General features: G+C 55.7%; 2 protein-coding genes across 2 annotated transcripts; both read right to left on the bottom strand.

Annotated features, from left to right (window-relative positions):
• Positions 1 to 3,522: 3,522 nt before the first annotated feature.
• On the bottom strand, positions 3,523 to 6,478 carry LOC104563315 (granzyme E). Its single transcript, XM_062014778.1, has 5 exons — positions 6,409 to 6,478; positions 6,163 to 6,310; positions 5,038 to 5,179; positions 4,681 to 4,914; positions 3,523 to 3,660 (listed from the first exon to the last, which is right to left on the bottom strand). The coding sequence occupies exons 1-5, from the start codon at positions 6,476 to 6,478 to the stop codon at positions 3,523 to 3,525; spliced, it is 732 nt and encodes a 243-aa protein (XP_061870762.1).
• Positions 6,479 to 9,540: 3,062 nt separating this feature from the next.
• LOC104563314 (mast cell protease 1A) lies at positions 9,541 to 12,027 on the bottom strand. Its single transcript, XM_010209720.2, has 5 exons — positions 11,939 to 12,027; positions 11,710 to 11,854; positions 11,383 to 11,518; positions 10,861 to 11,112; positions 9,541 to 9,976 (listed from the first exon to the last, which is right to left on the bottom strand). Exons 1-5 carry the CDS (start codon positions 11,997 to 11,999, stop codon positions 9,842 to 9,844), a joined length of 729 nt encoding a protein of 242 aa, XP_010208022.1. The 5' UTR covers positions 12,000 to 12,027; the 3' UTR covers positions 9,541 to 9,841.
• Positions 12,028 to 13,743: the final 1,716 nt, after the last annotated feature.

The following is a 13,743-nucleotide window of genomic DNA, read 5'->3' as shown; positions in this document are numbered from 1 at the left end:
TGAATCAGATTCAGACTCTATAAGGAAAGAAGCTGAAGTCTTAAAACTGCTGCCCAGTGTTCCCACCTGCCTGTGCTGGGATCCATGTGGAATTGCCTGTTTGGCTCCTGCCTCTGAGGCATTGGGACAGGAGGTTGGGCTCCTGCCTGGCTCTGAGTGGCCAAGGGAAAGAGGCAGCTGGGAGCAACACCAGATAGAACAATCCTCACAGTTGCTGCCTTTCCCAAGGGCCCCTCAAACACAGGCTGGGTCAACTGTTTCCAGCAAGACTGAGCTCCAGTGGCTGCTTTGGTAGGTGTAGGGGAGAGACCTCAGCTCCTCCCTGCAAGGACCTGTCGTGGGAGCCCAGGAGGGACTGTGGTGTGGAGATGTGCTGCTGCTGCTGCAGGGATGGTTCCTTTTGCCAGCCCCTGCTCTCAGGGGACTCTTGGTACAAAAGAAAAAGCACCCTGTGTTTTTTTTCAAGACAGACAGTGAGGGGCTGGAGCACAAGGGTGCTGGGGAAGGGCTGAAGGAATGGGGGTGTTGAGCCTGGAGAAGAGGAGGCTGAGGGGAGACAGGAGCACTCTCTGACAGGAGGCTGCAGGGAGCTGGAGGTCAGTTTCTTCTCTCTGGTAGTGAATGATAGAAGAGGAACCAACCTCAAGTTGCCCCAGGGGAGGTTGAGGTTGGAGCTGAGGCAGAACTGTTTCCCTGAGAGGGGTGTCAGCCCCTGTGCCAGGCTGCCCAGGGAGCTGGGGGAGTGCCCAGCCCTGGAGGGATCCCAAAGCCCTGGAGCTGAGGTGCTGAGGGCTGTGGGTCAGTGCTGGGCTGGGCAGGGTGAGGGCAGGGCTGGGGCTGCAGCAGCTTCAAGGGCTTTGCCAACCCCAATGATTCAGTGAGTGTGTGAAGTGCTCTGGAATGCAGGTGGAGCACTTTAAAAAGCTTTTTGTAACATTTGTGAGTCCATCAATAAGAGCTGTAAGAAGTGACAGGAAACAGGATGGAAATGAAGGTTTCCAGAAACCACCTGGTACAAAACCTCCTCCTTCCTCCTCTCTGGTCTGTAAAGCCAGTTGAATCTTAGTTGTATGTGTGGTCTCCCATCCATGATATCTCAGTAGCTTCCCAGCAAGAGCAGCACCACTAGCAATGTCTAAGACTCATGTCTCTCAGCTCTCCAGTTCTGTGTTGTTCTCTTTGAGCTGTTTTATCTCCTGTGATGCAATCTGACCAGGGTTTTAAGCTTCCACCAGCAATTTTTGTCACCTCTCTATCACCTTGGGTTGAGAAATGGCTTTTGAAGAGTTTTTGTGGCTCCCACACTGGAATGTGTGGCAAGATTTAGCATTTGGCTTGTGTGAAAGCTTCTGTGAGATGGGTGAGGATGTGGCTCAGCAGGGACAGCAGATGCAGCCTGGGGTCTGTTCCTTCAGGCCCTATTACCTGTTGTCTCTGGCCACTCCTCTGCACAGCTCCCAGAACTGCTCCTCCCTTCATCTTGGGTGTTTGTCTGTAGCTCCTGGCCATGGAAATAAGTGGTGTTTGGCTGGAGCATCCAAAAGGCAGGTGTCTCCTGCTGTGCTGGTTTCTGTGCTCCTTACCAGGAGCTCAAACCTTCAGTCTCTGACACTGCAAACAGCTGCTGGCTCTGAGGAGGCTCCTTGCAAAGTGGAGGTGACAGAGGACAAGAACATCCTTGGAATTCTGGAAAGGATGTGGCAGCTTGACTAGAAGATGAGCCTCAGCTTGATGGCAACTTGACAACATCTGGCTTCAGAGCAGGTTGAGTGTGAAGAACCCTTGGGGACAGAGTTGCCTTTCTCACCTCAGCCATGGCTTTAGCTCCAAATTTGCTGCTTTGTTGAAGAAGGCTCTTTGTTTTCAGAGGTAGGGGGTTTTCTTTGCATCAATTCAGTTGTTCAGAGGCAGAACTTTGCTGTTGCTAACCCGAAGAGGGCACTGTGTGCATGGAAAACCCATCACATGAACGTGCTCTCCTCATCATCACCCACAGCAAAAACCCCTGGTGAAAGCTGGAACTGAACACAGTTCTTAATCCCATGAACCACCTCGGGGGCTTTAAGGAGGTTTGAGGGTAGAGTGGCTAATGGCAAACTTAAAGCAAAGACAGACCAGAGAATCCCAGAATGGTGGAGGCTGGAAGGGCCCTGCAGAGCTGCTCCAGCCCCAGCCCCTGCTCAAGCAGCTTCCCCTGGCTCAGGGGGCACAGGAACGTGTCCAAGTGGGATTGGAAACATCTTTGAACCTGTGGGTCCAGTTTCTCTCCTGACACACCAAAATGGATGTTGACTTGGTGGAGTTTGTGCCTCGGTAGTGCAGTGGCTGGATGTTATCACAAGCTGCAGGGCTGTGTGAGAACAGAAGGGTGGGGATATGGTTGAAGCATGAGGACAGGAGCAGTGCTCCCAGTTCCGTTTCCTTTATTGCTGCAGATTGACTTTACCCTTTTATGGACTGGCAGAGATCTGAGATAAACCCCTGTACTGCAGTGGTGCCTCAGCCTCAGGCACGAGACCTTCCTGGGCCCAGGTGCTCCTCTTGCTCCTTGATTTGGTTGTCAAAGCCCTTGAAGCTGCTGCAGTCCCAGCCCTGCCCTCACTCTGCCCAGCCCAGCACTGACCCACAGCCTCAGCACCTCAGCTCCAGGGCTCTGGGATCCCTCCAGGGCTGGGCACTCCCCCAGCTCCCTGGGCAGCCTGGCACAGGGGCTGACACCCCTCTCAGGGAAACAGCTCTGCCTCAGCTCCAGCCTCAACCTCCCCTGGGGCAACCTCAGGCCGTTTCCTCTTGTCCTATCACTTGTTACTGGGGAGCAGAGACTGACCCTCACCTCACTGCAACTTTCTTCTGAGCTGTTCAGGACTGGAGGGGGCAGCTGAGAGAAACACAATTCACAGAAGGGAGAAGGCACACAAATGCAGTTGCAATGTATTGGTTTTATTTATTCTTACAACACTGGAGCCTACAGCAAGAAGGGAGAAAGGAGGCAGCAGGTTTCAGAGGCAGAGGACAGGTGCAGTAGTGAAGCAGGAGCTAAAAGTGTCCTTCTTGGAGCTGGGGCAACCCTCTAACCCCAGGGCTTGAGCAAAGGAGACCCAAGCATCTGCTGTCACAACTGGAAGGTGAAGGGAGGAGGCTGCTCTTTGGATCCCCTCTAATTATACTGCCTTCTCTAAAGGGCAGCAGACATCCCAACAGCTACTGTCACCCCACTCAGGGCTGTTCTGCTGCTTCCTTCTAGAGCTGTAGCCTGACAAAAGTGTAAATCACAGCAACCAAGTGTGGGAGCCTGTGCTGTGCAAATGGGCACTGCCCAGCTTGCAAAGGCAGCAACCCACAGCTGAGGTGCAGTCTCTGTGCCAAGGCCCTGCCATAGTCTGGCTTGGTCAGGGTGAAATCCCTGCTCTGTCCACGAGGATCAGTGGAAGATGTTTCCCAGGGAGAAAGGAAGATAAAGCAGGTGATCTTGAGGCCCTCAAGTGTGAGTTTCCCAGGGCAGCAGCTGGGGGAAGAGGAGGGTCACACTGACTTTATGACACTGTTGATCCAGGGAAGGAAGGGAGCAATGTGTGTGTAGAAGCCAGGCCAGTTGTTGTGTCTGTAGGAGAAGATGCCGTAGGCTTTGTTGTTGCAGACCAGGGGATCCCCAGCATCACCCTGTGAAGTGGTGGAGGAGAGAGATCAATGTTGATTGGCCCCTAGGAAAGGGGTGCACTTAGAGCAGGAAGGCTGCAAAACCCAGAATCCCAGGATGATGGGTGCTGGAAGGGCCCTGCAGAGCTGCCCCAGCCCCAGCCCCTGCTCCAGCAGCTTCCCCTGGCTCAGGGGGCACAGGGATGTGTCCAGCTGGGGTTGGAAACCTCCTGAGAAGGAGCCTCCACACCCTCCCTGGGCAGCCTGGGCCAGGGCTCCCTCACCTCAGCACCAAAGGACTTGCTCCTCCTGTGCCAGGGGCACTGCCTGTGTGCCAGCCTGTGCCTGTTACCCCTTGTCCTGCCACTGGCCACCACACACCAAACACTGGCCCCATCCTCCTGACACCCACCCTGCAGGGATTGATCAGCATTGAGAAGGGCCCCATGAGCTCAGGCTTCTCTTCTCCAGTGAACAGCCCCAGGGCTCACAGCCTTAAAAATATCATGGCAGAGCTTCCCCAGGCTGGACTCTCAATGGATTAAATGATCACCCCACTGAAGATGAAGTGATCACTTTGTTCCTGCCTGTCTGCTGGCTGCAGAGCACCACAGAACACACTCAGACCAGCTGTGAAATTGAGGGCAAACCCTACTCTGGCCAAGCTCTTGTCCTGTTGCAGACTTCTGCTGTGGGAAAGCAAGGGCTGAGCACAAGGTGATGGCTGCAGTCAGGCAGGGGGCTGATCCCTGGGGATCAGGAGCCAGAGCACCTCTTGTACCAGGATAGCGAGGGAGAGGTGAGGAAGCAGGGACTGAGCAGGGGAAGGGAGATGCAGGAGCTGGGAGTGAGGACACAGCAAGAAGCCATTTTTACTACCTTCTCAGTGATATTTTCTTTAGCCCAGATCAGATTTGTACCCAGCACCAGCCTTAAACCTCCCCCAGAATACTGGTGGTGGAGTGAAGGTTGGAACCTCCTCTTAGACCCCATCCCCCCCAACCCCTCTGCACAGCCTTTCCACTCCCTGAGTCAGAGACTGACCTTTTCAGGCACCCCAGCAGATCCACTGCGCCCGCAGATGAGGTTGTCAGCCAGCCCAGGGTAGTTGCTGAGACAGTCCCTTTGTTTGATGATGGTGACAGTGGCTTCACGTAGGGTGGCAGCGGGGGCTCTGTAGCCCCAGCCAGCGACGCTGCACGTGGCCCCACCACGGACTTTGGCTTTCTCAAAGGAGATGGTCCTAACGTAGCTGTTGCTGGTGGCATTGCCTTTCAGCTGGGCAAAGGGACACAAAAACACCCCCCCCAAACAGTGTTTGATGTGTAAATGCTCTCACACTGAAGGCTGTCCCCTCCCTCTCCAGGGTTACAGGAGCATGGAGGTGATGCAGGCACTTACCTTCAGCAGGAGGATGTCATTTCCCTTCTTGGGGCTCGTGAAGGCTGGGTGACAGTGATACTCTTGCACTTCAAATATTTGCCAGCTTTTCTCTCTCCTCTGGGTTGTGTGGGCTCCAAGGATGACAGTCAGAGGTTTGTACCTGGTAAGGGTGTATGGTATTAGCTTTCTCTCCCCTGGTAACACTGAGGCACAGCTCCCAGGGGCATGGCCAGGAGAGACTGGCTGGGCTTTAAAGAAGAATGATGGGAGCAAGGAGCTGTGTCCAGTGAATCTACTCAGCCAAGAGGCACAGCAGGTTCCTGCCTGACAGACCCAAGCTCTGCAAAGGTTTCCTTTGCCTCTGGATCTCGAGGTGAGCAGATTGGGTCCAATGCTGCTGCTTTGTGCCAGAGTATGTGAGCTGTTGGTCCAGGCTTTGAAGGCTCATGGCACCAAGGAGGGTTTGTAAATCAGACCCTTGCTATGGGCTGATGGAGCTTTCCTGGCCTCCACGTTGTCTGCAGAAGGGGCTGCCTTGAGAAAGCCAGGAGGGCCCCTGGGGATGGGTAGGAGTCCTTCTCAGTCTGGCAGGTGGAACTGGGCATCCAGGCTCCAAGGTTCTGCTGAGCATCCTTTCTGCTGCTCAGAGGTGGGGACTGGCCCTGAGCCTGTGTTACTGGCCCCAGGGCAGAGCTGTCAGCCCAGAGTGTGACCCGGAGTCGTGAGCATCTAGAAAAGCTCTCTTGCCTGTTCATGCCTCAGATTTTCCAGCTGGAGGAATGGAGAGCTGGGCAAGCAGCTTGCTCATAGGAGATTATCAGTTCTGATCAGTGTTTTGGAGGTCTTTGGTGGCAGAAGGGACAAAGCCTGACACCAGCCTGTGCTCCCTGCTAGGGAAAGAGTTTGGCAACAGCCATGAGAATCACAGAATCATTTGGGTTGGCAAAGCCCTTGAGCTGCTGCAGTCCCAGCCCTCCCCTCACCCTGCCCAGCCCAGCACTGACCCACAGCCTCAGCACCTCAGCTCCAGGGCTCTGGGATCCCTCCAGGGCTGGGCACTCCCCCAGCTGCCTGGGCAGCCTGGCACAGGGGCTGGCACCCCTCTCAGGGAAACAACAAACATGGCAAACCCCAAACACTTACTGCAGGCACTGAGCTGCTGTCATCACCCAGTTCGGGGCCACCAGGAAGCCTCCACAGAAGTGGTTGTTCTGCCCCTGCAGGTAGGCCACGTAGGGTATGGTGTGGCTCTTGGCTTTCCAGCCTCCCTTCATCCAATCCCAGAAATAATCTGCAATGGATGGGGTTGAGGATGAGGGGTTTGGAGGACGTGGGATGTGCTCCTTGGGACTTTTCCTTCCCCAGCCCTCTCCTCGCCATTCTACTTACTGCCTTTAGCTGAGGGCAATGTCATCACCAGGAGGGACAGCAGGAGTTTCTGCAGATGCTTCACCATCATCTTCTCAACCTCAGTGGATCCCTTGGAGGTGAGACTGCAGATGGGGTCTCTTCTTGCTCCCAGCAAGGTTTTATAGCCTGAGACTAGACTCCAGGAAACCACACAAGTCAGACTCATCTGGTTAATCTATCTGCAAAGTGCATACCTCAGCAGTCTAAGAGGGGAATTCAGTCAGCTTCAGCCTTGGGCATCAACCCACCTTCCTCTTAGGCCTGATCTGGGGTCTCTAAACCCAGAGCCTGAGCTGGAAGCTGTATGGAGCATACCCACCCCATCACTTTGCCTGCCAGCATGCTCTTCCCTTGCAGCTTGTATTTGCTGTTGTGCACTTGCAAACTCTCCTGATTTTTATCAGGAGCCCTGCAAGAACAAGGTTCCTTTCACTCAATGCATTAGTTCCAAAGACCATGCAGTGTCAGTTGAGGACCCTCCTTTTCTTCCTCAGCAGGCTTGGTCCTGGCTAGCAGAGCAAAATTGGTGTGAGGGCGTTTGGAACACTGGTCGTGGCTCTGTGAGGGTGAGGTGCACATGGTGTAATTATTCCCCAGTTGCAGAGACAGGAACTGATGGAGAGAGGCCAGTGCAGGGACAGCAAGATGCTGAGGGGCTGGAACATGTGTGTGAGGAGGAAAGGCTGCAGCCCTGGGGCTGTTCAACTGGGGAAGAGAAGCCTGAGCTCAGGGGGATCTCAGCAGTGCTGATCAATCCCTGCAGGGTGGGTGTCAGGAGGATGGGGCCAGTGTTTGGTGTGTGGTGGCCAGTGGCAGGACAAGGGGTAACAGGCACAGGCTGGCACACAGGCAGTGCCCCTGGCACAGGAGGAGCAAGTCCTTTGGTGCTGAGCTGAGGGAGCCCTGGCCCAGGCTGCCCAGGGAGGGTGTGGAGGCTCCTTCTCAGGAGGTTTCCAACCCCAGCTGGACACGTTCCTGTGCCCCTGAGCCAGGGGAAGCTGCTGGAGCAGGGGCTGGAGCTGGAGCAGCTCTGCAGGGCCCTTCCAGCCCCAGCACTCAGGGATCCTGTGATTCTGGGAGCATGTGCCAGGCACCTCTTGCAGTGCACAGCACGGATCTGCCTTCCCTGGCCCAGGCCCTGCAGTGACTTTGCCTCCTCTTCCATCCCATGATAGTACTGAAAGAAGGACTGATGCCAAACCCCTGAGCACACTTCCCCTGGCCTCCAGGATGTCCCTTTGCCTGCCTGATGGCACCAGCACCCAGTGAAAGGAGGAAGACGAGCACGTTCTTGCCCATCACAGCGGTTCCTTCCCTGGGCTCTGACGCCACGGGGCTGTGACGCCACGAGCTGATAAAGCCTCACAGCCCCCACTGCCTGCCTGTAAATTTGCTTTCCTGTCTATCCCCCAGATGAGGGCAAACCTCATGTCTTTGGTTTTCTTTCTGAAGCTTCAAGAGCTGCCATTCTCGTGCAAAGGCTGCAGCAGCTTGGAGGGAAAGCCTGTGCCGTGCCAGCGCTTTGCAGCTCACAGATAAACAGCTGCAGCCTTTTCACTCACAGATTTCCTATCTGATAGCAGCTCTTTGCAGAAGCCCAAACCATGGACCCTTCTCAGTTTCCCCAAAGGTGGGGCATGTGGGGGGGTTTTAGGGGCTGAAGGTAGAGATGAGAGAGTTTCCCTTTTGGGGAGAAAACAGCAGAGCAGAGAGCCAGGGCTGCTGTGGCACTTATCTCCTCCCTGTGATGGAGTGGGAGCCTGGGAAAGGCTCATGAGAACAGGGCAAGCATCCTCTTCCCTTGAATTACATGTAGTTTCTGTAGGTTTAAAATTCCCCCCTGGGTTTCCCCAGCACAAACCAGTCTGGTGTTCTCTTGAACTGGCAGCAACTTCTTGTCATCCTGCAGTGGGAGGAGTTTTGCAGCTCAGGTGTTTGCCCAAAGAGCTGTCTCTGCCCGCTGGCAGCTCCAGGGGAATGTCAGGTGCTCCCTGCAGGGAGAGTGGGGCCATCAGAAATGATCTGGAGCAAAGGAGACGAGGCCCCAGCACTCAGGCAGGTTGTGTGGAAGGGAGGGATTGGTGGTGGTTATTCAGACTCTAGTGCAGGTGCTGCCAGAAAATGGGGTTGGGGCATTTTGTGGGGAGGAGAAGCTCTTCCTCTGACCATCACCCAGCTGAGGGGAGAGACATCAGCCCTTTTGGGTTTGTGCCACTGCCAGACCAGCCTCTGCTTGTGCTGCACTGCTGGGGCTGGCCTTGCCTTCCTGAGAGGCACAGAAACATGTCACCAAGCTCCAAGGCAGAGAGCTCCCAGCTCAGACTCACCCTTCCCCTCTCCAGGGAGAGTCAGGCTCTCCCACTGTGCTTGGCATGGGAGGCAAGGAGTGGTGTGGGGTCAGGAACTTTTGTGACCCCAGGTCCCTTTATCAACCCTTCCAGAGACTGTGTCAATGGCTCTGCCCAGGATGTGTTTCTGTTCAGGAGATGGACTGTGGCTGCTGGAGGATGGCAGAGACAAAGCCTGAAAGCACTGGTGTGCCACAGCTGGGACTTGCAGTGTAATCTCCTCTCCTAAATCCCTGTCCTTGGGGTCTCAGCCATCACCTTGTGCCTAAAGGAGGGTCAGAAACAGCCCAGTCCACAAAAAATCCACCTCCCTTCACCTGATGGAGCCTCTTACAGCGAAGCCAGCTGAAAGCAGCCTGGTTAGTGCTGTGCCCCAACCTGCTGTCCTGTGATGCCACATCACCCAGGCACTCTGTCCCTGCAGAGGGGACAGCCAGCATTGTACAGGGAATGGCACTTTGGCTCCCTGGCACCTCCTGAAACCCTGTCCTTCAGCTGCTCCCAGGCAGATGGTGACGTTGCTGAGGGTGAATGGTGTGTGCACATCCCTTTTCCCCAGCCCATTTCTACCTGGGCTGATTCTTTCTCTGCAACACACCCCCACGAGCCCAGGCAGGGCAACTGTAACTCCTTTCCTCCAAGTTGGCCAGGAATTCAGTGGATGCAGAGCTCTGAGTGTCTCTGTTCCAAGGAGCTGACCTCTCACCAGCTCCCTCCCTGGGGCAACATCCAAGAAAGAGGACACAGGCTGGGAAACGCAGCTCTGACTTTACTGGGGGTGTTTGAAGCACAGCAAGGTTCAAGCAGGGACAGGGTTATCTCTGAAGGAAACAGGATCTTTTGTAGCACAACCTCTCTCTGGGGTGATTCCTGCTCCTGCCAGGGTGATTTAACGTGGCCCTGAGCCGGGTGGGGAACAGCAGCCTCGGAACAGAAAGGACCCTTTTGCATGCACTGATCAGGTTCCCAAGGTGAGAGGAGGGACTCAAGGCTTTATGAGGGGCAGGAAGGAAAAGCAGTGCTGCCTCAGGGCCACTCCAGTGCTGGAGTGAGTGCTGCTGCTGCTACTTCTTCATGACTCTCCTGATCCAGGGCAGGTAGCTGGCGATGCGGGTGTAGACGCTGGGCGGCTGCGGGTACCCGAAGGAAACGATGCCGTGGGCCATGTTCTTGCAGACCAGGGGCCCACCTGAGTCCCCCTGAGGACACATGAGAGGATCATTTTAGAGGCTTCTTACCTGTGGGGAGGTGGTTTTGCTGCCTCATGTGCCCAGGGTGATGGAGGAGCTGTCTGGAGCAGGGGAGCTGGGGGGTTCCCAGGGGAGCAGAGATCCACTCGCAGCCCGTGGAGGATCCCACGGGGGAGCAGGTGGGTGCCTGAGGGATGCTGTGACCCTGTGGGAAGCCCAAGCTGCAGCAAGGTCCTGGGACCCTGTGGAGAGAGGAGCCCAGGCCAGAGCAGGTTTGCTGGCAGGACTGGTGGGAGATCCATGCTGGAGCAGGCTGTTCCTCAGGGACTGCTTTCCCCATGGATGAGACCCACACTGGGGCTGTGTGTGAAGAACTGTAGCTCATGGGGAGGACTCACACTGGAGGAGTCTGTCAAGGACTGTCTGCCATGGGAAGGATCCCACACTGGAGCAGTGGCAAGTATGAGGAGGCCTCCCCCTGAGAGAAAGCAGCAGCAAAGCCCATCTGTGGGCTGACTGGAAGCCCCATCCCCCTGTGCTGCTGTGGGACAAAGCCAGGAAGAAGAGAGGGATGGGGAGAGGTGTTTGAAGATTCAGGGCTTGATCTCTCATTTCCCTGCTCAGATTTGATGGTTAAGAAATGAAACCAACTCTCCCCAAGCTGAGCCTGGTTTGCCCATGATGCCAACTGCTGAGGGATCCCCCTGTCCTTAACTCCACTCACAAGGAGCCTTTTTTTCCCTCCCCTGTCCAGCTGAGGAGGGGGAATTGGGCACCTGGTGCACAGCCAGAGGTAAAACCACCACAGGGAGCTAAAACTCAACGCTTGTCCCTTGTGGGAAGCAGCTCAGTGTGTGCCAGGAGCAGCCTCAGAGAGCCCAAGTGCCTCATACCTGGCTGGAGTCGGTGAGCTGGTGGAAGCTGCCAGCACACACCATGCCAGTGCTGAGATGGGGGTAGAAGAGGCTGCATTTCCTGCGGCTGTAGATGGCCACTTTGCTTTCAAAGAGTTTGCTGGTCACCTCATTCCCATCAATGAGGCCCCAGCCAGAGATGCTGCACCGGGTGCCCGTCGGGAGGTCGCTGCCCGTCTTGGGTAGGGGAATGGTCTTGACATACTCATTGAGAGTGGCCTTTGCTGTCATCTGGGAGAAAGGGAGGGTTTTGGAGAAGGCTGTGAGCAGGACAGCTCCATGTGCAGAGGGTAGGGGAGATCTAGCAGGACATAGAGCACTGCAAGCTCTGGTGAGCTGCTGGAATTAGAGCAAGCCATGCCCATGGCTCCATCCTAAGTCCCTGCCCTCCTCCAGCACTCCTGATGGTTTACAGAGGAGCTGATGGCAAGAACATGCTCTGCATAGACCCACAGACCCTCTCCACCCTCCTACCCACTGCCTGCTGCAGGACTGCCTTGCCTTGAGCAGCATGATGTCGTTAGCAACCGTGGTGGGGTTGTAGCCAGGGTGGGGGTGGTACTGGAGGACTCCTCGGACCTGCTGGGTTGTTTCTGGTCTGTAGATGTTGTGAGCCCCCAGGATGATTGTGATGTTCCTGCCCATGGCAGCAGAGGGGAAGAAAGTGGGGAAACAGGTTGAGTCTCACCCAGGTCCCTCCCTTTTTGCAGGCAGGTGGAGAGAGCTGCTCAGCACGGGAGGAGGAGGAACCCACTCCAAAATCACTCCAGTGATGGGCCTCCCAGGGGGAAGGAGGAAGAAGGGGATAAAGGCAGCTGAAGTACTCACCCTTTGCAGTGTGCTGCTGTCATCACCCAGTCAGGAGCCACCAGGAAGCCTCCACAGCCTGATGACTCAAGCTTCAAGTATGCCATGTAAGGACGGGAATGGGGCTGAGCCTCGTGGCCCCCCACGATCTGACCCCTCAGAGCACCTGCAAGACACCCCCCACCATGGCATGAGCCTGGGGCTGCTGAGCTCAGAGCCCAGACCAGCAGCTCACAGCACCCCAACTTACTGGCACCAGCCCATGGGCAAGCATGGAAGAGCAGCAGGGCTAGCAGGAACATCTGGCACATCTCTTCCCACAGCTGGATGCTCCTTCTGTGACTTGTGGAAGTCTGAAGCTCCCCAATGCCCATGGGTTGGTTTTATACCATGGGCCCAGCTGTACCCAACAGCCAGGAAATCATGTGTGATGGCCTGATTGCACTAATCAGAGCAGTGCAGCAGCTCTGCAGGGCTATCAGCATCTGCCCCAGGGCCCCTCATGTGCCCTTGAGGCTGTGATTGAGGAGTGATAGAGCAGGACAGAAAGATCAGGGTGGACAGAGAGCCTGGTGTGCCACAGAGGTGTCCTAGGGTATTTCTGAGGTGTGATTTAGCATTTCTCCTGCAGTTTGGCTTTGTTGGCAGGATAAATCACATCTCTGAGCTCTGGCCATCAGGTTACCTCAGCCTGTACCTTCAGCAGCTTGTGCCATTTGCTCCTGGGGGGTGGTCAGGTCACATTTTGCTTCGTTGGCAAGTGCAATAACTGCAGATGCTCTTTGCCCTCTATGGTTTCCCCTCTGCAGCTGCTCTGGCCACTGGCACATCTGTTCAAAAGGGACCAAGGAGGAACTTTCATCTACTCTGCTCTGGATTCTCTGCTCTCTTCCTTCCCTGACCTGAAATTACCTGCAAACCAGACAGCAATTGCTGTCTTCACCTTGCCCCTAGCAAAGTGGGATTTGGTTAAATGCCAGCACTGACCCACAGCCTCAGCACCTCAGCTCCAGGGCTTTGGGATCCCTCCAGGGCTGGGCACTGCCCCAGCTCCCTGGGCAGCCTGGCACAGGGGCTGACACCCCTCTCAGGGAAACAGTTCTGCCTCAGCTCCAACCTCAACCTCCCCTGGGGCAACTTGAGGCTGTGTCTGCTCATCCTGTCACTTGGGAGCTGAGTGCAACCCCCCCAGCTCCCTGCAGCCTCCTGTCAGGGAGTGTCAGAGAGTGCTCCTGTCTGCTCTCAGCCTCCTCTTCTCCAGGCTCAACACCCCCAGGTCCCAGCTGGCACACAGGCAGTGCCCCTGGCACAGGAGGAGAAAGCCCTTTGGTGCTGAGGTGAGGGAGCCCTGGCCCAGGCTGCCCAGGGAGGGTGTGGAGGCTCCTTCTCAGGAGGTTTCCAACCCCATCTGACACGTTCCTGTGCCCCCTGAGCCAGGGGAAGCTGCTTGAGCAGGGGCTGGAGCAGCTCTAGAAGTCCTTTCTAAGCCCCATCATTCAGGGATCCTGTGATGTTGTGCTTGTGTGTGATGTTTTGGGGCTGGGTGCAGCCCTTGCTCGAGCTGTTTGCTTTCTGTGGGATGGTTTTGCACTGAGGAAACACCAGGCTCTAAAGAAAAGCCACTCTGGAAAAAAAAATCAACCAACCTTTGCCATTGAAGGTCATTGCTGGACCTTAAAGGAGAAGATTCTGCACCTTCTGCCTTCACAGAGGCTCTTCCCCTGCAGAGACCCTCCATCACCCCCACCCAGTTCCAATGAACTGACACCCAGACTGTGCCTGGCTCAGCTCATTGAGCACTGTGAAGGGCCAAGTCTCCAGGGTTTGCCTTTGGAAGGCCTTTGCTGGCTCTTCCTAACTCCTCTGTGTCCAGAAGCATCCTTCCAGGTTTGGGACTGGGGATGTGCCACTGGAAAGAAGAGTCCCTGCTGCTGCACAGGGGAACAGGGCAAAGCTAGGAAATGCAACCCAGCAGCTGCTGGGAGGGATGAGTTGTTTTGTAGAACAGCACAACTCCACCCTTCCTGGAGCAGAAAAACACCTGTGGGCAAGTGG

This window comes from Colius striatus, chromosome 25, assembly GCF_028858725.1.
Source record: "Colius striatus isolate bColStr4 chromosome 25, bColStr4.1.hap1, whole genome shotgun sequence".
Classification (NCBI taxonomy): Eukaryota; Metazoa; Chordata; class Aves; order Coliiformes; family Coliidae; genus Colius; species Colius striatus.
This window is presented reverse-complemented; position numbering and strand designations above follow the sequence as displayed.